Source organism: Oncorhynchus mykiss, unplaced genomic scaffold, assembly GCF_013265735.2.
Source record: "Oncorhynchus mykiss isolate Arlee unplaced genomic scaffold, USDA_OmykA_1.1 un_scaffold_195, whole genome shotgun sequence".
NCBI classification, from domain to species: Eukaryota; Metazoa; Chordata; class Actinopteri; order Salmoniformes; family Salmonidae; genus Oncorhynchus; species Oncorhynchus mykiss.
This window is the reverse complement of record NW_023493678.1, coordinates 106,634-121,670: the sequence shown is the minus strand read 5'-3', so window position 1 is coordinate 121,670 and position 15,037 is coordinate 106,634. Positions and strand designations below refer to the sequence as shown.

At 44.5% G+C, this 15,037-nt stretch overlaps 1 protein-coding gene across 3 annotated transcripts; it reads right to left on the bottom strand.

Moving 5' to 3' along the window:
• Positions 1–334: 334 nt before the first annotated feature.
• LOC118947731 lies at positions 335–4,741 on the bottom strand. 3 transcript variants are annotated; one of them, XM_036972834.1, is made up of 3 exons: positions 4,429–4,741; positions 3,244–3,516; positions 335–2,983 (listed from the first exon to the last, which is right to left on the bottom strand). In XM_036972834.1, exon 3 carries the CDS (start codon positions 2,128–2,130, stop codon positions 493–495), a length of 1,638 nt encoding a protein of 545 aa, XP_036828729.1. In that variant the 5' UTR covers positions 2,131–2,983; positions 3,244–3,516; positions 4,429–4,741; the 3' UTR covers positions 335–492. The 3 variants fall into 3 exon arrangements, with proteins under 3 accessions (XP_036828729.1, XP_036828727.1, XP_036828728.1); XM_036972832.1 differs by lacking the exon at positions 4,429–4,741 and adding an exon at positions 3,759–3,794; XM_036972833.1 differs by lacking the exon at positions 4,429–4,741 and adding an exon at positions 3,759–3,794 and having other exon boundaries at positions 335–2,976.
• Between the last annotated feature and the right edge of the window lie 10,296 nt (positions 4,742–15,037).

Below are 15,037 nucleotides of genomic sequence, written 5' to 3'. Positions count from 1 at the left end.
GCAAACAATGACGTTTCTCATTTCACTCTTTCAATTATCTTCATGTGTACATATAATCAATTTCAATACATATGAACCATATCGGTTGCATAATTGGCCTATGAGGATCCGTAGGGCCGTGATCATTGACAATTCACATTACACAATATGTTTGAAGCGTGCGCTCCAAGCCGCGCTCCGCGGTAAAACCTATAAACAATAACTGAATGGCCCACTCTCCCGATCGCCACAGATAATTCAGATGAAAGGTAACATAGTCGGTGGACTTACGTGGATTCATGGACGCACAGAACTTCTGGATCAGATGGAGTTAAGGAAGAGAAAGCAGCGAGATCAGGCGATGGCAATTTCCTCCTTTTATGGAGTTGAGATCTGTCGGACATTTCCACCTGACCTAATTAGAGCGCCCCTGGTCCAGCTGAGTAAATGGCAATGGGCCTTTTCTACAGCCACCCCGGAAATTTGTTAAATTCCACACTCCTCAAAAAAGGCTCATTGCTCCCCGTCCTCTGTCATCTCAGGGAGAGGAATTAGTCGGGCAACTGGCCGGATATATGTCCGGTTCTTCACTGATCTAACACGACCATCGGTCCCAGGCATAGTCTTAGTTATACGGCCCACCGGCCAGGAGGCTCGAGGCAGCTGAGGGTCCACCATCATTACTACTTGGCCAGTTTCCAGGCTGGCCATTTCTCTCCGCCATTTCCCTCTGTGCTGTAGACTTGGTAGGTAATCCCGAATGAATCGGGCCCAAAAATGGTCAGCTAAGATTTTGCTGTGTCGCCACCGGCGTCTGCCTACGAGGTTGGTATCAGCATACATGGCTTGAGGAAGTGACGCATCTCGGCGTCCCATCAAGAGCATATTCGGTGTAACCGGATCGGGGTCAGCGATGTCTGCAGAGAGATATCCCAAGGGTTTGGAGTCAATGATAATTGGGTGGATAGCATCTGGGTCCAAAACCTCTGCTTGGCGCAGCCTCCCTCCGACTCTGATCACTCCAAGGATTGGATCATATTCTGGGGCAAGAGAGAGAAGACGGCTGTCCTTAGCCACTTCCCTACCGGCTTTCAGAGCTTTTAACTCCTCAGGGAAGCTAACTGCTTGTGCTTGCTGGAGTAGTGTCTCTGCCGCGAGGGAGGTAGGTATAGAAGCCACCCCATCTGAGGTCTGGTTTGTGGCAGTGATCAGATCCGGCAGTGTTTGGGATTGTGTTAGGTCAGGGAGAGCCGTTGTTGGTTCCGTAGAAATGCTGTAGCATTGGGCGGACCTCCTTAACTCATAAGCTTCAGTTGGTTGCGGAGGGGCCGTACGCCTGGGGGCTGTCGGCCACTCGTTCTCTGGTTGGGACAAGCCTGCCTTCACAAGGTTATGAATCTCTCGGTTATGAACTTCTGCAAGCTCAGGATTCTTCACCAGGCGTCGCTCCGTTCTTGAGGCTGCCCTCAATGCCTCATTACATCTGTGGAGAAGCGCTTCACTCAAAGACTTGACAAGAATCCTATCAAATGAAGAGTCCTGAGTCGACACGGCCTGTTGGAGGATTTTCTCCAAGTCAAACTCCTCCAACAGATTTTTATAGACTACTCTGTAGACTTTATGAATCCTCAAGTTCTCTGGATAGGCTTGTGTCTCAGAGCAGCCTGACCATGCACAGAAGACCTCCATAACTTTAGGGATCAGGTCTTGTGACTTGCGTGTGACGTCAACTGGGTAATCTTCTGCTGGGGTTTGGATTTCTGTTAGAATTCTCATTACTAACATGCTGATGAGGCCGGTGAAGTCATCATCACTGCCCAAGTTATCAGAGGATGGGGTTGGAAGTGTGACATCTTTGACCATGTCTGGGCTGGTTGACATATCGTCCCTGACAATGTTTTGAGCTACACCAGAATGACTGGTGGTATCCACTTCCTCTCCATCAATGTTGGCCTTCAAGATTTGTGCTGCATTGGAGGTCTCGCTTGTTGCCATAATGGTGCCAGAAGGAGACAGCCGAGGGGAGGACTTGCCACTCAATAGATTGCCTACATCAGATATAGTGGGTTCAGATGTTTGGAGAGATTCAGTTGGAGAGGATCCTCTACTTTCTGCATCAGAATCCACAGAGTACATGACCTGGCTTACCATAACTTTGGTAAAGAGACTGACTGTCACTAAATACTGATGAAGAAGAAGAAGAGCATGAAATTCTATCTTCAGACACTCTAGCCAACACCTTGGCCCCCTGAGCCAAACTCATTGAAGTTGAATAGGGCACAAAACTAGGAAGCAGGAGGCACTTAACAGACTCCTCTACAAACAGCTGAACCAGCTCGTAAGTTGTGGGCTTCCCCACCTTGTCATTCCTCTTCAGCTTCGAAAGGATGGTATCAGATGCACTCTTTCCAGCCGCCACTGTCAGTCCCAGAGGGGTCAAGTTGCTATCGGAAATTATGCGGTTGACTTGGTGACTGAGATCACGGGAGAGAGCACCAATCCTACCCTGAGATATGAGCTCCTCCAGTCTAGCTATTGGATCTGTTAGATCAGGGTGAGATGTAACCTGCCCTTCTGCCTCTGGATATACCTTTTTCATGATGGTATCGGCTATGGCAAACATGCTTGTTCTGGCATCACACACCATTGTTTTTGGCTTAGTAGATTCGCTCATGTCAATGACTGAGCATCTTACAATGGGCTGAGCAGTACTCTCGGGTAACTCAGAAGGAATGGGAGTGCAAATTCCCACTCTGTCTTCTGTGATTTGGCAGTTGAGAATGAAAACGAGGAGGAAGACCGCAGTGACTCTTGATAGACCAATTCCTCGCCACATTCGCTGCTTATCTTCTCAATGTTCTCCAGCATAGTTCCAACCACTTTATCTATTTGTGAAAGCTGTCCTGCATCCACCATTTGTTCAGATTTTGACAGTTGCTCCTGGACACTGCTGATGATACTGTCCTCTGGCATTCCCAGGTGGACTTTCAGTGAGGTCTGGGAACTTTAAAATGAACAAGCAAAGCATGTTAATTGCTGTCTGAAGTTGGAAAATCGATATCTTAGTGCTAACAAATCTAACAAGCATTATAATTGAGTATTCTAAATGTAATTTATATGTGTGCATTAGATATTGCAAAACACACCTGTTAGAAAGCTGGAAAATATTGAAATGGGGAAATTATTGTTCATCAGTTTGAGGGTTAGGAATAACTGCGCACACACACACACACACACACACACATTATGGGGAACATAGAGTACCTCTTGGAAGAGGGTGTGCTAGACCTTGGTCGGAGAGCCCTGCCGCCACAGTTACTTCGCCAAATATTTAACTTCCTGGATGAGCTCTAGTCTTTTCTGCTCAAAGGCAGTGAAGGATCTTGCACTGCCACCCCTCTTGAGTGAGTCAGCGTTGTCATAAAAGCCCGTCACCCCTAGAATGCGGGCCAGGGCCGGCAGCAGGATCTGCAGGGTGGTCTGTGCAATGAAGTTGACAATGGTCTTGCACAATTTTGCAAGCTGTTCCTTTGTCATCTGCATTGCACAAACAAAACAGAACACAGCAGGTTTGGCAATGAGACTGATGTAAAGTATTCTAGATTGAACAGAATGCATTTCACCAACATCGTTTTCCTTATCTGTGGCTGAATTCAAAGTTGGATGAAGTATGACAGATTAATGAACGTAATAGCAGAATAGAACTATGGTTAATTCCTCTCTCTTGATTCAACACAACATTCCCAAATCAAAGGTCAAAGGCTGATGGAGAAACTTACAGGTTTTTTAAATCCTTTATAGATCACTTGCCATTGACTAGAAAAGAAAAAAGAAATGTGTTTTACTTACTTTTTATTTCCTTCTGCACAAAATATGTGAGGCTAGAGCAAAACATGGTTCTAACATACTCATCAGTAAGATTGCGCATGAATGAGATGAGGATTGGGTAGCAGTCCTCCATCTCTACTTTGTTGCCTGGACCGAATGCAGCCTTAAGAGCATTCTTCTCCAAGAGCTCAATAACAGATCCTCTGTCCGGGTGTTTATTCCTCAATCCTAAATATGTTATTACCAACTAGGACAATTCAGGATAAGTCAGACGCTTTTCTCTTAATACAATACTTTGATAAAATTGCTACAATAGGACTATTGAATAAAACTATCCATGCAACATTTCTTACTGACTACAGTTTCTAACATGACCTTTATCTATGATATGCAGGTTTAGAGAACCATCATACTACAGAGGGAAAATCTATGACCTGCATCCGTACCAGTGCCCTGCTCCCCTGACTTCTTGGCACTACTTTTCCTCTTCGCCTTGGATAGAATATAATAGAATAGATTCCAGATCACAAATAATAGACATGTTACATCAGGTCAATGCAGCTATTGTGACAATTGAGTGTTACTAGTCTAGTAGTTGCCCTGTCACTCCTGACATTTTACCTTTCCTGTCTTCTTGGGCTCCTTCTTGAGCTGGGCCACTGGTTCTTCCTCAACAACCTCCCTCCCCTCCCTCGGGGGATCATCATCATCTCTCTGTACTACCTGAAGGACATAGGAATTTCATGTCAATGTCAGATTAGATTCTTGCAAAGGACATCATAGAGCTACAGCCATATCATAGCTAAACTGGTGATTGACTTAATAGAGAGAATTAGACATTTGTTTTGCAATAGCCTATGTTATCTTAAATGACGTTTTCCTTAGTTACATTCCCAAATATTTAGTGTCATTTAACCTACATTTTCTTCATCCATAATAGCATACAGTATTTTTTATATCTCGAAAAACGTGTCCTTATCTGTGTTGTTTTCACTCATGTTGAGTTTACCGAGGACAATATTGCAGCCACTGACGAATTAAGAACTTCATACCACGTCATGGAATGTTAAACCTTGATGCACATTCCCATTCTCTCATTAATATTGGGGGGGAAATATATTGATCAGATTACACACTTTCCCCATCAACCGTTTTCGATACAGCTAGGCCCACATTGAAATCTGTTCACTAAGCACTGCGACTCAGCAGGTCAAAACAGAAATAAACCTAGTCTAATTTCGTGTCGACCTCTTTTGGATGTATTTCGGTACCCCATTTAGCGAGCCAGTTGATTGATCTATTCCTTATAGTGCATTCCTTAAAAGTAGGCCTACATTAGGGAATAAGGTGCTATTTGGTAGCATATTCCTCTCTAGCCCATGCCTCCACCAATCCAATGATTTTAGATTTGTAGGAAGAAGCGAACGAGAGTGTACACTTCAGGAGAAAGAGATATTATTGGACTGTATCCCTAGGCTATAGCCAGGCTAAACCAAGTAGCCTTGAGTACGATCCCAAAAGCTTGGATTGCCAAAGGCCTATCAGAGCTAAATTGGTGATAACAACTTTAAACTTACTGTAAAACATGTTCTACCTTCCCCTATATTTCACTTACCTTTTCTTCCACCATAGCTAATTGTATATCCCGAAAAGCATGTCATTGACTGTTTTGGCTTTGCTACTTTCATGTCGAGTTATGATAAAAGAGCATTTTTGCAGACGCAGACTTTTAGTTAGTCGGGGACGTCATGGACTGAAGGCACTAGAGGTTAATTGGTTTTAAGAAATGTTTATATGTCGCCCTCTTGTGGAATTATTTAGGTACAACAACGTGTTGTGTAGGATCCAAATGATTGTTTTCTCCTCATCCCTGTGTTACGTCCTATTATCAGTCATAAACAGAGAGCAATACACTTTAATAGTAAAGAGGTAACACTGCTTCACCCAATGTGATACGGTATCGCTATTATTTTTTATTTTATTTTAGAACACATTCAAGAACCTCCAGAAGCTAACTAGCTAATTAGCTAAAAGTTATTTAGTCATAGTTAGCCAATGCTAGCGGCTTTTACCTTCTGCACAGATACCAGCCCTGTTCTTAGCCTGGATAATACTCGCCAGTCTACTAGTATCGCCAGTCTACTAGTCTCTCCACAACAACGCCGGATTCCTGCAGTAATCCCTGGACCACTACTTCTGATCTTCACAGCTAGATCACAGCTTGCAGCTAACTAGCTCACAGCTAGCTTGCACTTATCGTGGCATCCAGTACCGAAGCTATCCCTGAGGCCCACCTCCCGGCCTACTCAGCTGTTCTCCCGAACCCCACTCATACACGGCTAGAGCCCAATACTCCACCTGATCCTTGCTGTAAACTATGGACCTTGGCACCGGTTCATCGCTGCTACCGATTGGCTATAGTGGATCTATAGTGGATAACGCCACTGCCACGAAGGTAGCACCAGTTAGCCGTGAGCCAGGCGCATCTCCCTGCTAGCATTCTAAATTCTATCTGCCCCCCACCGCACCACCACGACTGGTCTGCCGACGAATACTCCATCCGCTGTGCCTTCAACCGGCCTCCGTCGGAGGGCTACTAACTTTAAACGCAGTGTAGCCCGCGTGCTAGCGTAATGGCGCCTTCCCTGTACCATCTACTGCTGCCTTCTGGACACTGTTATCACTTGGCTACATAGCTGATGCCTGCTGGACTGTCGATTAATCACGGTACTCCATTCTGTTTATTTATTTTTTATCTGTCGGCCCCAGCCAGCCGCGATCTCAGGCTCTGTGTGTCATCGCCATTTTACCTGCTGTTGTTGTGTTAGCTGATTAGCTGTTGTTGTCTCACCTGTTGTTTTAGCTAGCTCTCCCAATCAACACCTGCGATTACTTTATGCCTCGCTGTATGTCTCTCTCAAATGTCAATATGCCTTGTATACTGTTGTTCAGGTTAGTTATCATTGTTTTGGTTTACAATGGAGCCCCTAGTTCCACTATTCATACCTCTGATATCTCCTTTGTACCACCTCCCACACATGCGGTGACCTCTGAGGTTTCTGTGTTTTACACTATAGCCATATACTGTAACTGTGCATATACTGTAACAGCAAGACTTGATGTAATTAGATGCTCTGGACAGATCCCACCCTCCTTCCCCAACACATGTAGAATGCTTAGAAACCACCAGAAACCTGTGAAATAGATCAACAGATGATGTTTTATCTCCTCTCAAGGTCTGTTGATTTACAGTATCTCAGAATCAGGAACTGTCATATCCCATGTGATATGTCAAAACAAGTTGATACATGGTGCATTGGGTTTGTATTTGTATTTATTGTGGATCCCCTTTAGCTGCAGCAGCTACTCTTCATGGGGTCCAGTAAAATGAAGGCAGTTATACAATTGTAAAAACATTCCCGATACATTAACAACAGATTTCACATAATCCATGTTCCTGTTTGATTTCGGGGTAGGCTGTCAACAGCACGTACTGTGACACTATGATATATATTCTGATTAGACATATCTGACGTCATGTATTTGATATCTTTATGTGAAGGTTAATGTCCATATTGACATCAGTTCATTGTGTTTGAGGACGGTTCACTGACGGGTTTTCAACGGATACGATTAGACGAGTTTAACAGTTACAGAATAGCTGCAGTATCAGAGGCGCAGAGCCTTAATTAACGGGCTACACATAATGGCTGACGACAGCCAGGTAAGGTTCATTTTAGCCTACGAGCTTTACAGTTGTCCTAATTCCATCTTGTTCTAATGGCAAGTCTGCCTTAAGTGCAGAAACTATGGTTGATATTAGAAAATAAGTATGATTGGAAGTTTAGGCAAGTAATTCCAATTGGGGAATTGTTGTGGGATGTTAGCATACCATATTGCGCGTGTAGCATTCGTGCCATGGAGGATTGTGCAGGCCGGCAGGTTGCTACAGGATCCTAGTATCATGTATGTTATAGGGATCAGATCTGGCTGACTTTTTCACCTGAACTGCTCATTGGCTGTCCATAATGAGCCCAGCGAGCAGGATGTGTAGCTGGGCTCTGCAATAATTAGCTCCCAGAGCAATTACAAATAACTATTCTTGTTTTAAAAGCGTCATTACAACTAGCAACATGACGGTCAGTCACCTCTAAGCAGGACTCAGTAGAAACGCTATGTGTTGGATTTGTCCATGTCTCGCTAAATTAACCTAGCTACATTAACAGCCGTGGAGAATTTATACTACAGTTTTAAGGGATCTCTCTGAAGGTTTTAGATGATACAGTGGTGCTTCGTCCTCTGGATGAAGAAACATACATCTCGGCTTGGCTTCATTGCATTATTATTTGGGGAACGTTGACATGCCATTTGTGTTGACGGATGGATGAAAATAATGTAATAATAGTATCGTTATACATAGGCTACCAGGAAAATCCGCATGAGATATCCATAGAACTGAGCCCTGCTCCATTTCAGCACCATGCCGCGGTCTCAGGTGATGCCCTGACGAAACATTTCAGCACCATGGCACTGTCCCCTGACGCCAAGAAACGTGTCAGCTCTATGCAGCGGACAGCTCCACAGTGCTGAAATAGTTCAAGCCCCCTTGAACGTCTGATTTGAAATTATTCTGCAAGTGGTTATAATTTATTGCACGTCCTAGTTTTGCAGCTTTACAACCTCAGAATTATAGCTAATGGATGGCAGCGAGTTACGTTTTTGTATATGGTGATGAATGACGATGCATGATAAACCATAAATTAAACACAAAATCGTGCACTTAGACATATTTTCGTTTGGCAGAACATTGACAAGCTTTGATTTGTTTTCTAATGACATTGACAATTCATATAGATATTAGACTTAGATCTAATTGTGACATCATGTGTGTATGACATCTTTGAAGAATGCTCTGGCTTCAGCCAATCGGAATCGAGTATTCAACAATGCTTTGGCATAATTCAAGGACGTTCATATTCACTTCAGTTGTCTGCCGATGGTTCACTGACGTTTTTTCAAAGGAGGTATTAGTATTTCCTCTAAACAGCCTACAACAATAAGCTACTCATCATGTCAGATGACAGCAAGGTATGGTTCATTTGCCTATTTTGAGTTTAGAGGAGAAATTACTAACAATATAGTAGGTCACTAACACAGCAATAGGTCTCACTGGTTTGATCCATGGCCTGAAATCTGACCACTATTGCCGTTTTGTTTAAAATAGGAGCGAATAAGTTGTTTCATAAAGTCACAACCTAGGACTGATATTGACCTCTTATTTATCCACCAGAGCGTGAAATGGGAGGATCCCCCGGATGACCAAAATAAAGTCGTGGAGAACATGAAGGATGAAACAGAGACACATGAGACCAACAAGAACAGGACAGGAGGCAAGGTAAGAAATATGCTGTCCTTTACACATGCTCTGCCTACTTAGGCACAGATCTAGGATTAGTTTACTATCACTAAATCCTAGCCTTAAAGCATTAGGAGGAGACGCTACACTGACCTTAGATCTGCTATTAGACCTATAATCTGTTGTCATGTAGGCTAAACGTAAGTCCAGTGGCGGTGCCAAGAAGACTTCCGTGGAGGAGGACAGCAGCATTGGTGCAGGTCCGAGATTACTTCGTGTTGGGTGCAGGTTGTGTTCAAATTCATCAGCACCGATCTGAGTAGATAGTATCTATATAGGTGAAAGCAATATAGTGGAGGCCCGCAGAGAGATGTGCTTTTACCTGTCCAGTGCAATCAAATCCCTAAAGGTGAAGGAAATTAGGGATCAAGTTCAGATTCAACTTTAGATTTCTCTTTGCGGATTCCCAGAGTCTTCTCAGACACCCGGGTGTGGTTTCCGGGAAAGGGGATCTATCATTGAGCAGCTGGAGAAGGAGGCTCAGAGGACTCTAATGCCTTCTCTCAAGATTGGGACATGCTGTGCCCCAATCCTCCTCTCCTTCCTGAGGAGTCTAACTGATGAGCAAGTCCCATGTCTTTTTCCAACCTCACATACAACAACTCTGAATTTATAGTCATAGTGCACCTTCTAACCACAAATGGGATTTCAAACACTACACTTAACCCTAACATCACTGTAACCACACACCTAACTCTTCCTGTAAATCAAGAACAAAATATCTCATGGACTTGCTAATTGCTTAAATAAATACACGTTTATTTTCCCTGACATGGCTATCTAGTGACTCCACTAACTCAACACCAGTGTGCAGGTAAAATATGTTTCCTTCCTTTTCTTTTCTCTAGCCAATGGAGAGTGATTCAGCAGGGCATGAAAAATAATGTAAGTCTCTCCACATAAGGTTCTGGTCAAAAGTTGTGCGCTATATAGGGAATGGTGTCATGGAATTGCTTGATTGACAAAAACATTACTCTGTTTGTTGGCCATAGCTCACATTCGAGCAGCTCTCCATGCTGTGTCTGAAGATTGTTAAAGTCGTGACCCAGACAGCCCTCCGAATTCTCCTACCAGCGCTAGCTCGTATCATGGGGGTGAACCTGAGGAGTGGGGCAACCTCCCCAGAATCCCAGTGCTCTCTGACAGGGTCTGAGGATTCCTTAGGCGGTCTGGATGAGAGAGAGAAAAGGCTGCTGATCAGTGAGATGAACTACTGGACTAAGGAGAGGAGGAGGTATGGCAATGCAGGATGCCGCCAAAAATCCACTCGCAGAACCTCATCACCATGCTGTTCGCCTAAGAGGTATGTTCACAGCAATATTTCAACATAATAATTGCAAGACCTGATCCATACTTATCATAAATTATTAACTTGGAATTCACACCTTGTAGTTTTAAGTTCTGGTCAGAAATGTTGCCACTGGGGGGGATGGGTCCAGGTGAAAGTCATTTTTAACTGGGTAAGCCATGAAGTCATCTATGAATAAATAGATCAGGTACATGCCTTTCAGAAATAATCATATTCTGATGTCGTACAAACATAAAAATCAGGCAAAAAATTGTGTCAGTTGGCTTTAGGCTTCTAGAACTACGGTGGTATGAGAAGTAATCCATCATTGCTCTAATTTGGTTTTCAGGCTCACTAATGACCCAGATTAGATACAGTTGGTTACATTTGCATGGCTTAAGTGGTGATTGTGTGTTTATCTTCAAGGTCCCAGACCTCATTGCAGAGCTTGCCTGCAACTAGAGAGGCTCCCCTCATGGAGGAGCCTCTGAAGGCTCTTTTTGGGGTAACGGAAGAGAGCCTTCTGATATCCCTGGTTGAGGGTCACTCCAACCCCACCTCCTCCAGCTCCTCCGAGTTGAGCTGTGCTATCGTGGGGGAGGTGGTACACCAGCTTAACTCTGGCCTCTCAGTGGCCATTCAGGCCAGCCCGGGGAGTTGCCCCCCTATGGACAGTCAGGACATAGCAGCAGGCAAGGAGGTCATTCGGGTAGCCTCGGTTCAGATCCTGGCCGAGCTAGAGAGCCAAACATCTGAGCCAGAGTGGGTAGGGTTTATCGAGCCCCTCATGGACCCTGTGACCGATGATGTGCTGGAGGCCATTGTCGGCACAATGGACAAAATGGCACAGGACTTCAACATCCTATTGGATCTGGCCAAGAAGATGACAATCTTGGGGTCTAAATTTCTGACCAATCTTCAATGTGACCTAGATGTTGAGTGTCCATCTGGGAAGGAAGGGACCACTCACTTTCTCAAAGAGACTGGATCCTCTACCAGTGTGGCGTCCAGAAAGATTCAGACCCTCTCTAGCCCCGACTTTCAGTCTAAAGCCCTGAAGGCGGTGAGCACCATCCTTACAAGGAAAGTCAGCAGCTCTTCTGGCATGGCTCCTTCCTCTAGGCCTTCTAGTGCTGCTCCTAGCCTTACTGAAGCCCCGCTGAATACCAGCTGCACAGCCCTGACATCTGTAAACTCCACTGCCACAGTGATTGTTAAGTCATTTGTGGGAGGCATGGAGACGATAGCATCATTTGAAGACACATGTGAAGCAGTTGATTGGCCAGTTCCTGTAAATGACCACAAAACAGGGTCTTCACAGAAGATAACCTTCTCTCTAGCCGGCACACTCTATGGCCGTATACGAGCAAAGCTGAGGGACCTTTTAACTCTAGCCGCTCGAGAAGAAGGTGTGGCTAAGGATGCTTCTCTTCGGGAGTCTTCAGACACCCTGGAAAAGGCAACTGTTTCAACTGTTGAGGTCCAGTTACCCAGCACCGAACACAGTAGAGTTCCCAGAGAGAGCCAACCAATACCAGCTCTCTGTCTCTCCAATCTGGATACCAATACTCAAGAAGTTCTTAGCAGTGTTTTTTCCATCTACAAGTCAGAGTTATCAAAAGTGGAGAGTAAATCCTTAGCCGTTGTCAGTTCATCTGATGAGTCCCTAGAGGCTTGTTGGTTTGTTGATGGTGTCCTATCAAAGCTTGATGACTATACTATTTCCCAGTCACCCTCACCCAATGAAGACTTGAGCGTGAGTACTCAATATTCTCAACTGAGCTCAGAAGGGAGTGTCAGAATCACAGAGTCCTCAACTAGTCTGATTCAGAGCATTAAGAAGCTCTCTTGCAATGACTTTCAGACTCAGGCAGAAGAGGCAGTGAGTAAAGTGCTGATGAGATCCAGTCATTCCTTTATCACACAGATCAGCCATACTGGTCTTCAGAAAAGTCTGCAGGCTGGCTTATCATCTAGCTCACCATCAGAGATCCATGTCCTTTCAGAATCCATGTCCTCCATGTCCTCTGAGAATACAGCCTCTGGATTAGTGGAAACCTTTGTCAAAGGAATGGCGACTATTTTCCAGAAAAATGAGTCCACTGACACTGTGCTACTGGAAAGAAGTGGGAGAGTTTCACAGTGCTCCCACGGGGGCTCCCAACTGGATTATACTGAATTGAGTGTTAAAATATCAGAGGAGAAGCTTTGGTCAACAGCTAAGAACATCTGCATCAGTATGAAGAACACACTTAAGGATTTCTTCACAGGGCTGAAGCCATCCGGATCCGAAAGGACAGAAATGGCTTCTTCCAAAGAGACCCTTGGGGAAATCCTGGTTGCTATCCAGAGTGAAATCTCAAACTTCGGGCGAATGAAGGATTCCAGGGAGCTCCTTCAGATCAATGATATGGTAGGAACTATGCTGAAGGAGATTGAGAAAAGTGAGGATGACAGTGAACAAGTCTGCCAAGACATCCCTCGAACCTGTTCATCTTTATCCACTTCTTTAAATGGTCGTAGTTCCTTGTCCAGCTCTTCAAAGGGTCCTAGGTCAGAGTGTGAGTTAGAGATCAACCTCCCTGGCACTCCCATCCCTGACAAAGTGCCTTTTGATCTAACCTGCCCCATCGTCAGGAGCTCCTGCATCGACACCAGGGACAAGATGATGGCACACACAGATGAACCCCTGCATCGTAACAGTCCAATGACTGACAGCAGCCGACCACCGAGTGCTAAAGTCTCTTTTCGATCCTCCACTCCGTCTTTCACCAGCAAGGGAACCTCTTTGGTACCAAAGGGACAGGGGATTGACATTGAAGAGAAGGAGGTGTGTATCCCCAGCAGCTCTGGACATCTGAGGGAGCTCTTAATCATCCCGGACATCAGCAGTGCCACTGCATTCCCACTGCAGTACTTGAAGGACTCCAGCAAAGATGATGGCATCTGTTTTGTCACCATACTGGTGATAAGGTTGCTATCGGAGATCAGACCCTCAGCCCTAGATGGACCCTCCCAACAGGCAGCAGATCTGACCGAAACATCTCAGCAACTCATCAGACAAGTCCTGTCTGAGTTCTGTGCTGCATCCAGATTATCCAGGACACAGGCATATTCCCAGAACCTGAACATCCAAAGGGTGTTCAGAGGTGTACATAAAAACCTCATGGAGGAGTTTGGCTCTTATAACACCCTGCAAGCAGCTATTTCCTCCCAGGACCCTGCATTTGACAGAGTCCTGGTAAAGTCCTTGACCCAGCAGCTGGTACAGGGATGCAAGGAGGCGTCAAGACCAGCTTCTGCTGCAACAAACCCATCAGACCAGGCTGAGACGGAGAGGGGGGCTGAGCAGAAAGCAAGAAGGAGCTTCCTTTGCTTTTCAATGACTAAACTCAGGATCAACTTCAAGGTATAGCAGGGAGTTAGCATTTGTTTTTTGTTCCAGTTAGGTGCTGATGTTATTGATGTGGCTATGATAAGACAAATACATGAAATAAATATTTTTTATTCACCACTAAATTGTTGCCTTGGATTCAGAAGTGTTCCATTTATTTATTCTCTGTACCATTTTCTTTACCTTTCTTCTGTTAGCGTTCCAAGAGAGGAAACAAAAAGGACTGCCATTCAGTCCAAGACCAGACTGAGATTCCCTCTACTGATGGACATTGCATAGGTAAGGATGTTTTAGAGCTCTGCTATAGCTTGTAGTTTTGTTTAGGTGTGTGTTAGAAACATAGGAATGCCTACCAAACTCATAGCACTGTTATTTTTCAATGTTACTATACTGCATCTCTCTCTCTCTCTCTCTCTCTCTCTCTCTCTCTCTCTCTCTCTCTCTCTCTCTCTCTCTCTCTCTCTCTTACCCCATCCATTTCTCTTGTGTTTCTAGCTCCAGTTGGAGAGGTTTCTCCCTCCATATCTCAGCCTGTCAAAAAACGATCCTTGATTGTCAGGGTCTTTTCAGCAATGATGAAGCCATTCAGGCGCTTCACCAAGAAGAACCTGTAACCTGTTACGCTGCATGAAGAACTACTTTTGTAACAGCAAGACTTTTGACAAGAGGAATTTCTGCATGTCTAACCTTTCAAAGTCTATTTGATCAAATAAATGCCAACGATTTTACAAGAATTTCAAGTGTTTTGGAAGATTGATAATACTGAAGCAGATTTTCTCAGAGAAATGCACTAGTTCCCCCTTGGTTACACATTTATTGTTCAGCTTTTGAGTTGGCAGGACATAGGGCGTCAGGTAGCCTTGTGGTTAGAGCATTGGGCCAGTAACTGAAAGGTTGCTAGGTCAGATCCCTGAGCTGGCCATGTAAAAATATGTCGTTCTGTTCCTGAACAAGGTAGTTAACCCACTGTTCCTAAGCTGTCATTGTAAATAAGAAAAACACATAGAGGAGAATTAGCTATCTGCAGCTAGATCAACCCTCTGAGATGCTTTCTATATTTTTTTTCTATATTTTTTATTTCACCTTTATTTAACCAGGTAGGCAAGTTGAGAACAAGTTCTCATTTACAATT

Coding starts and splice junctions, on each gene's coding strand:
- LOC118947731 (XM_036972834.1), bottom strand. CDS start 2,130: ATGGTAAGCCAGGTCATGTACTCTGTGGATTCTGATGCAGAAAGTAGA.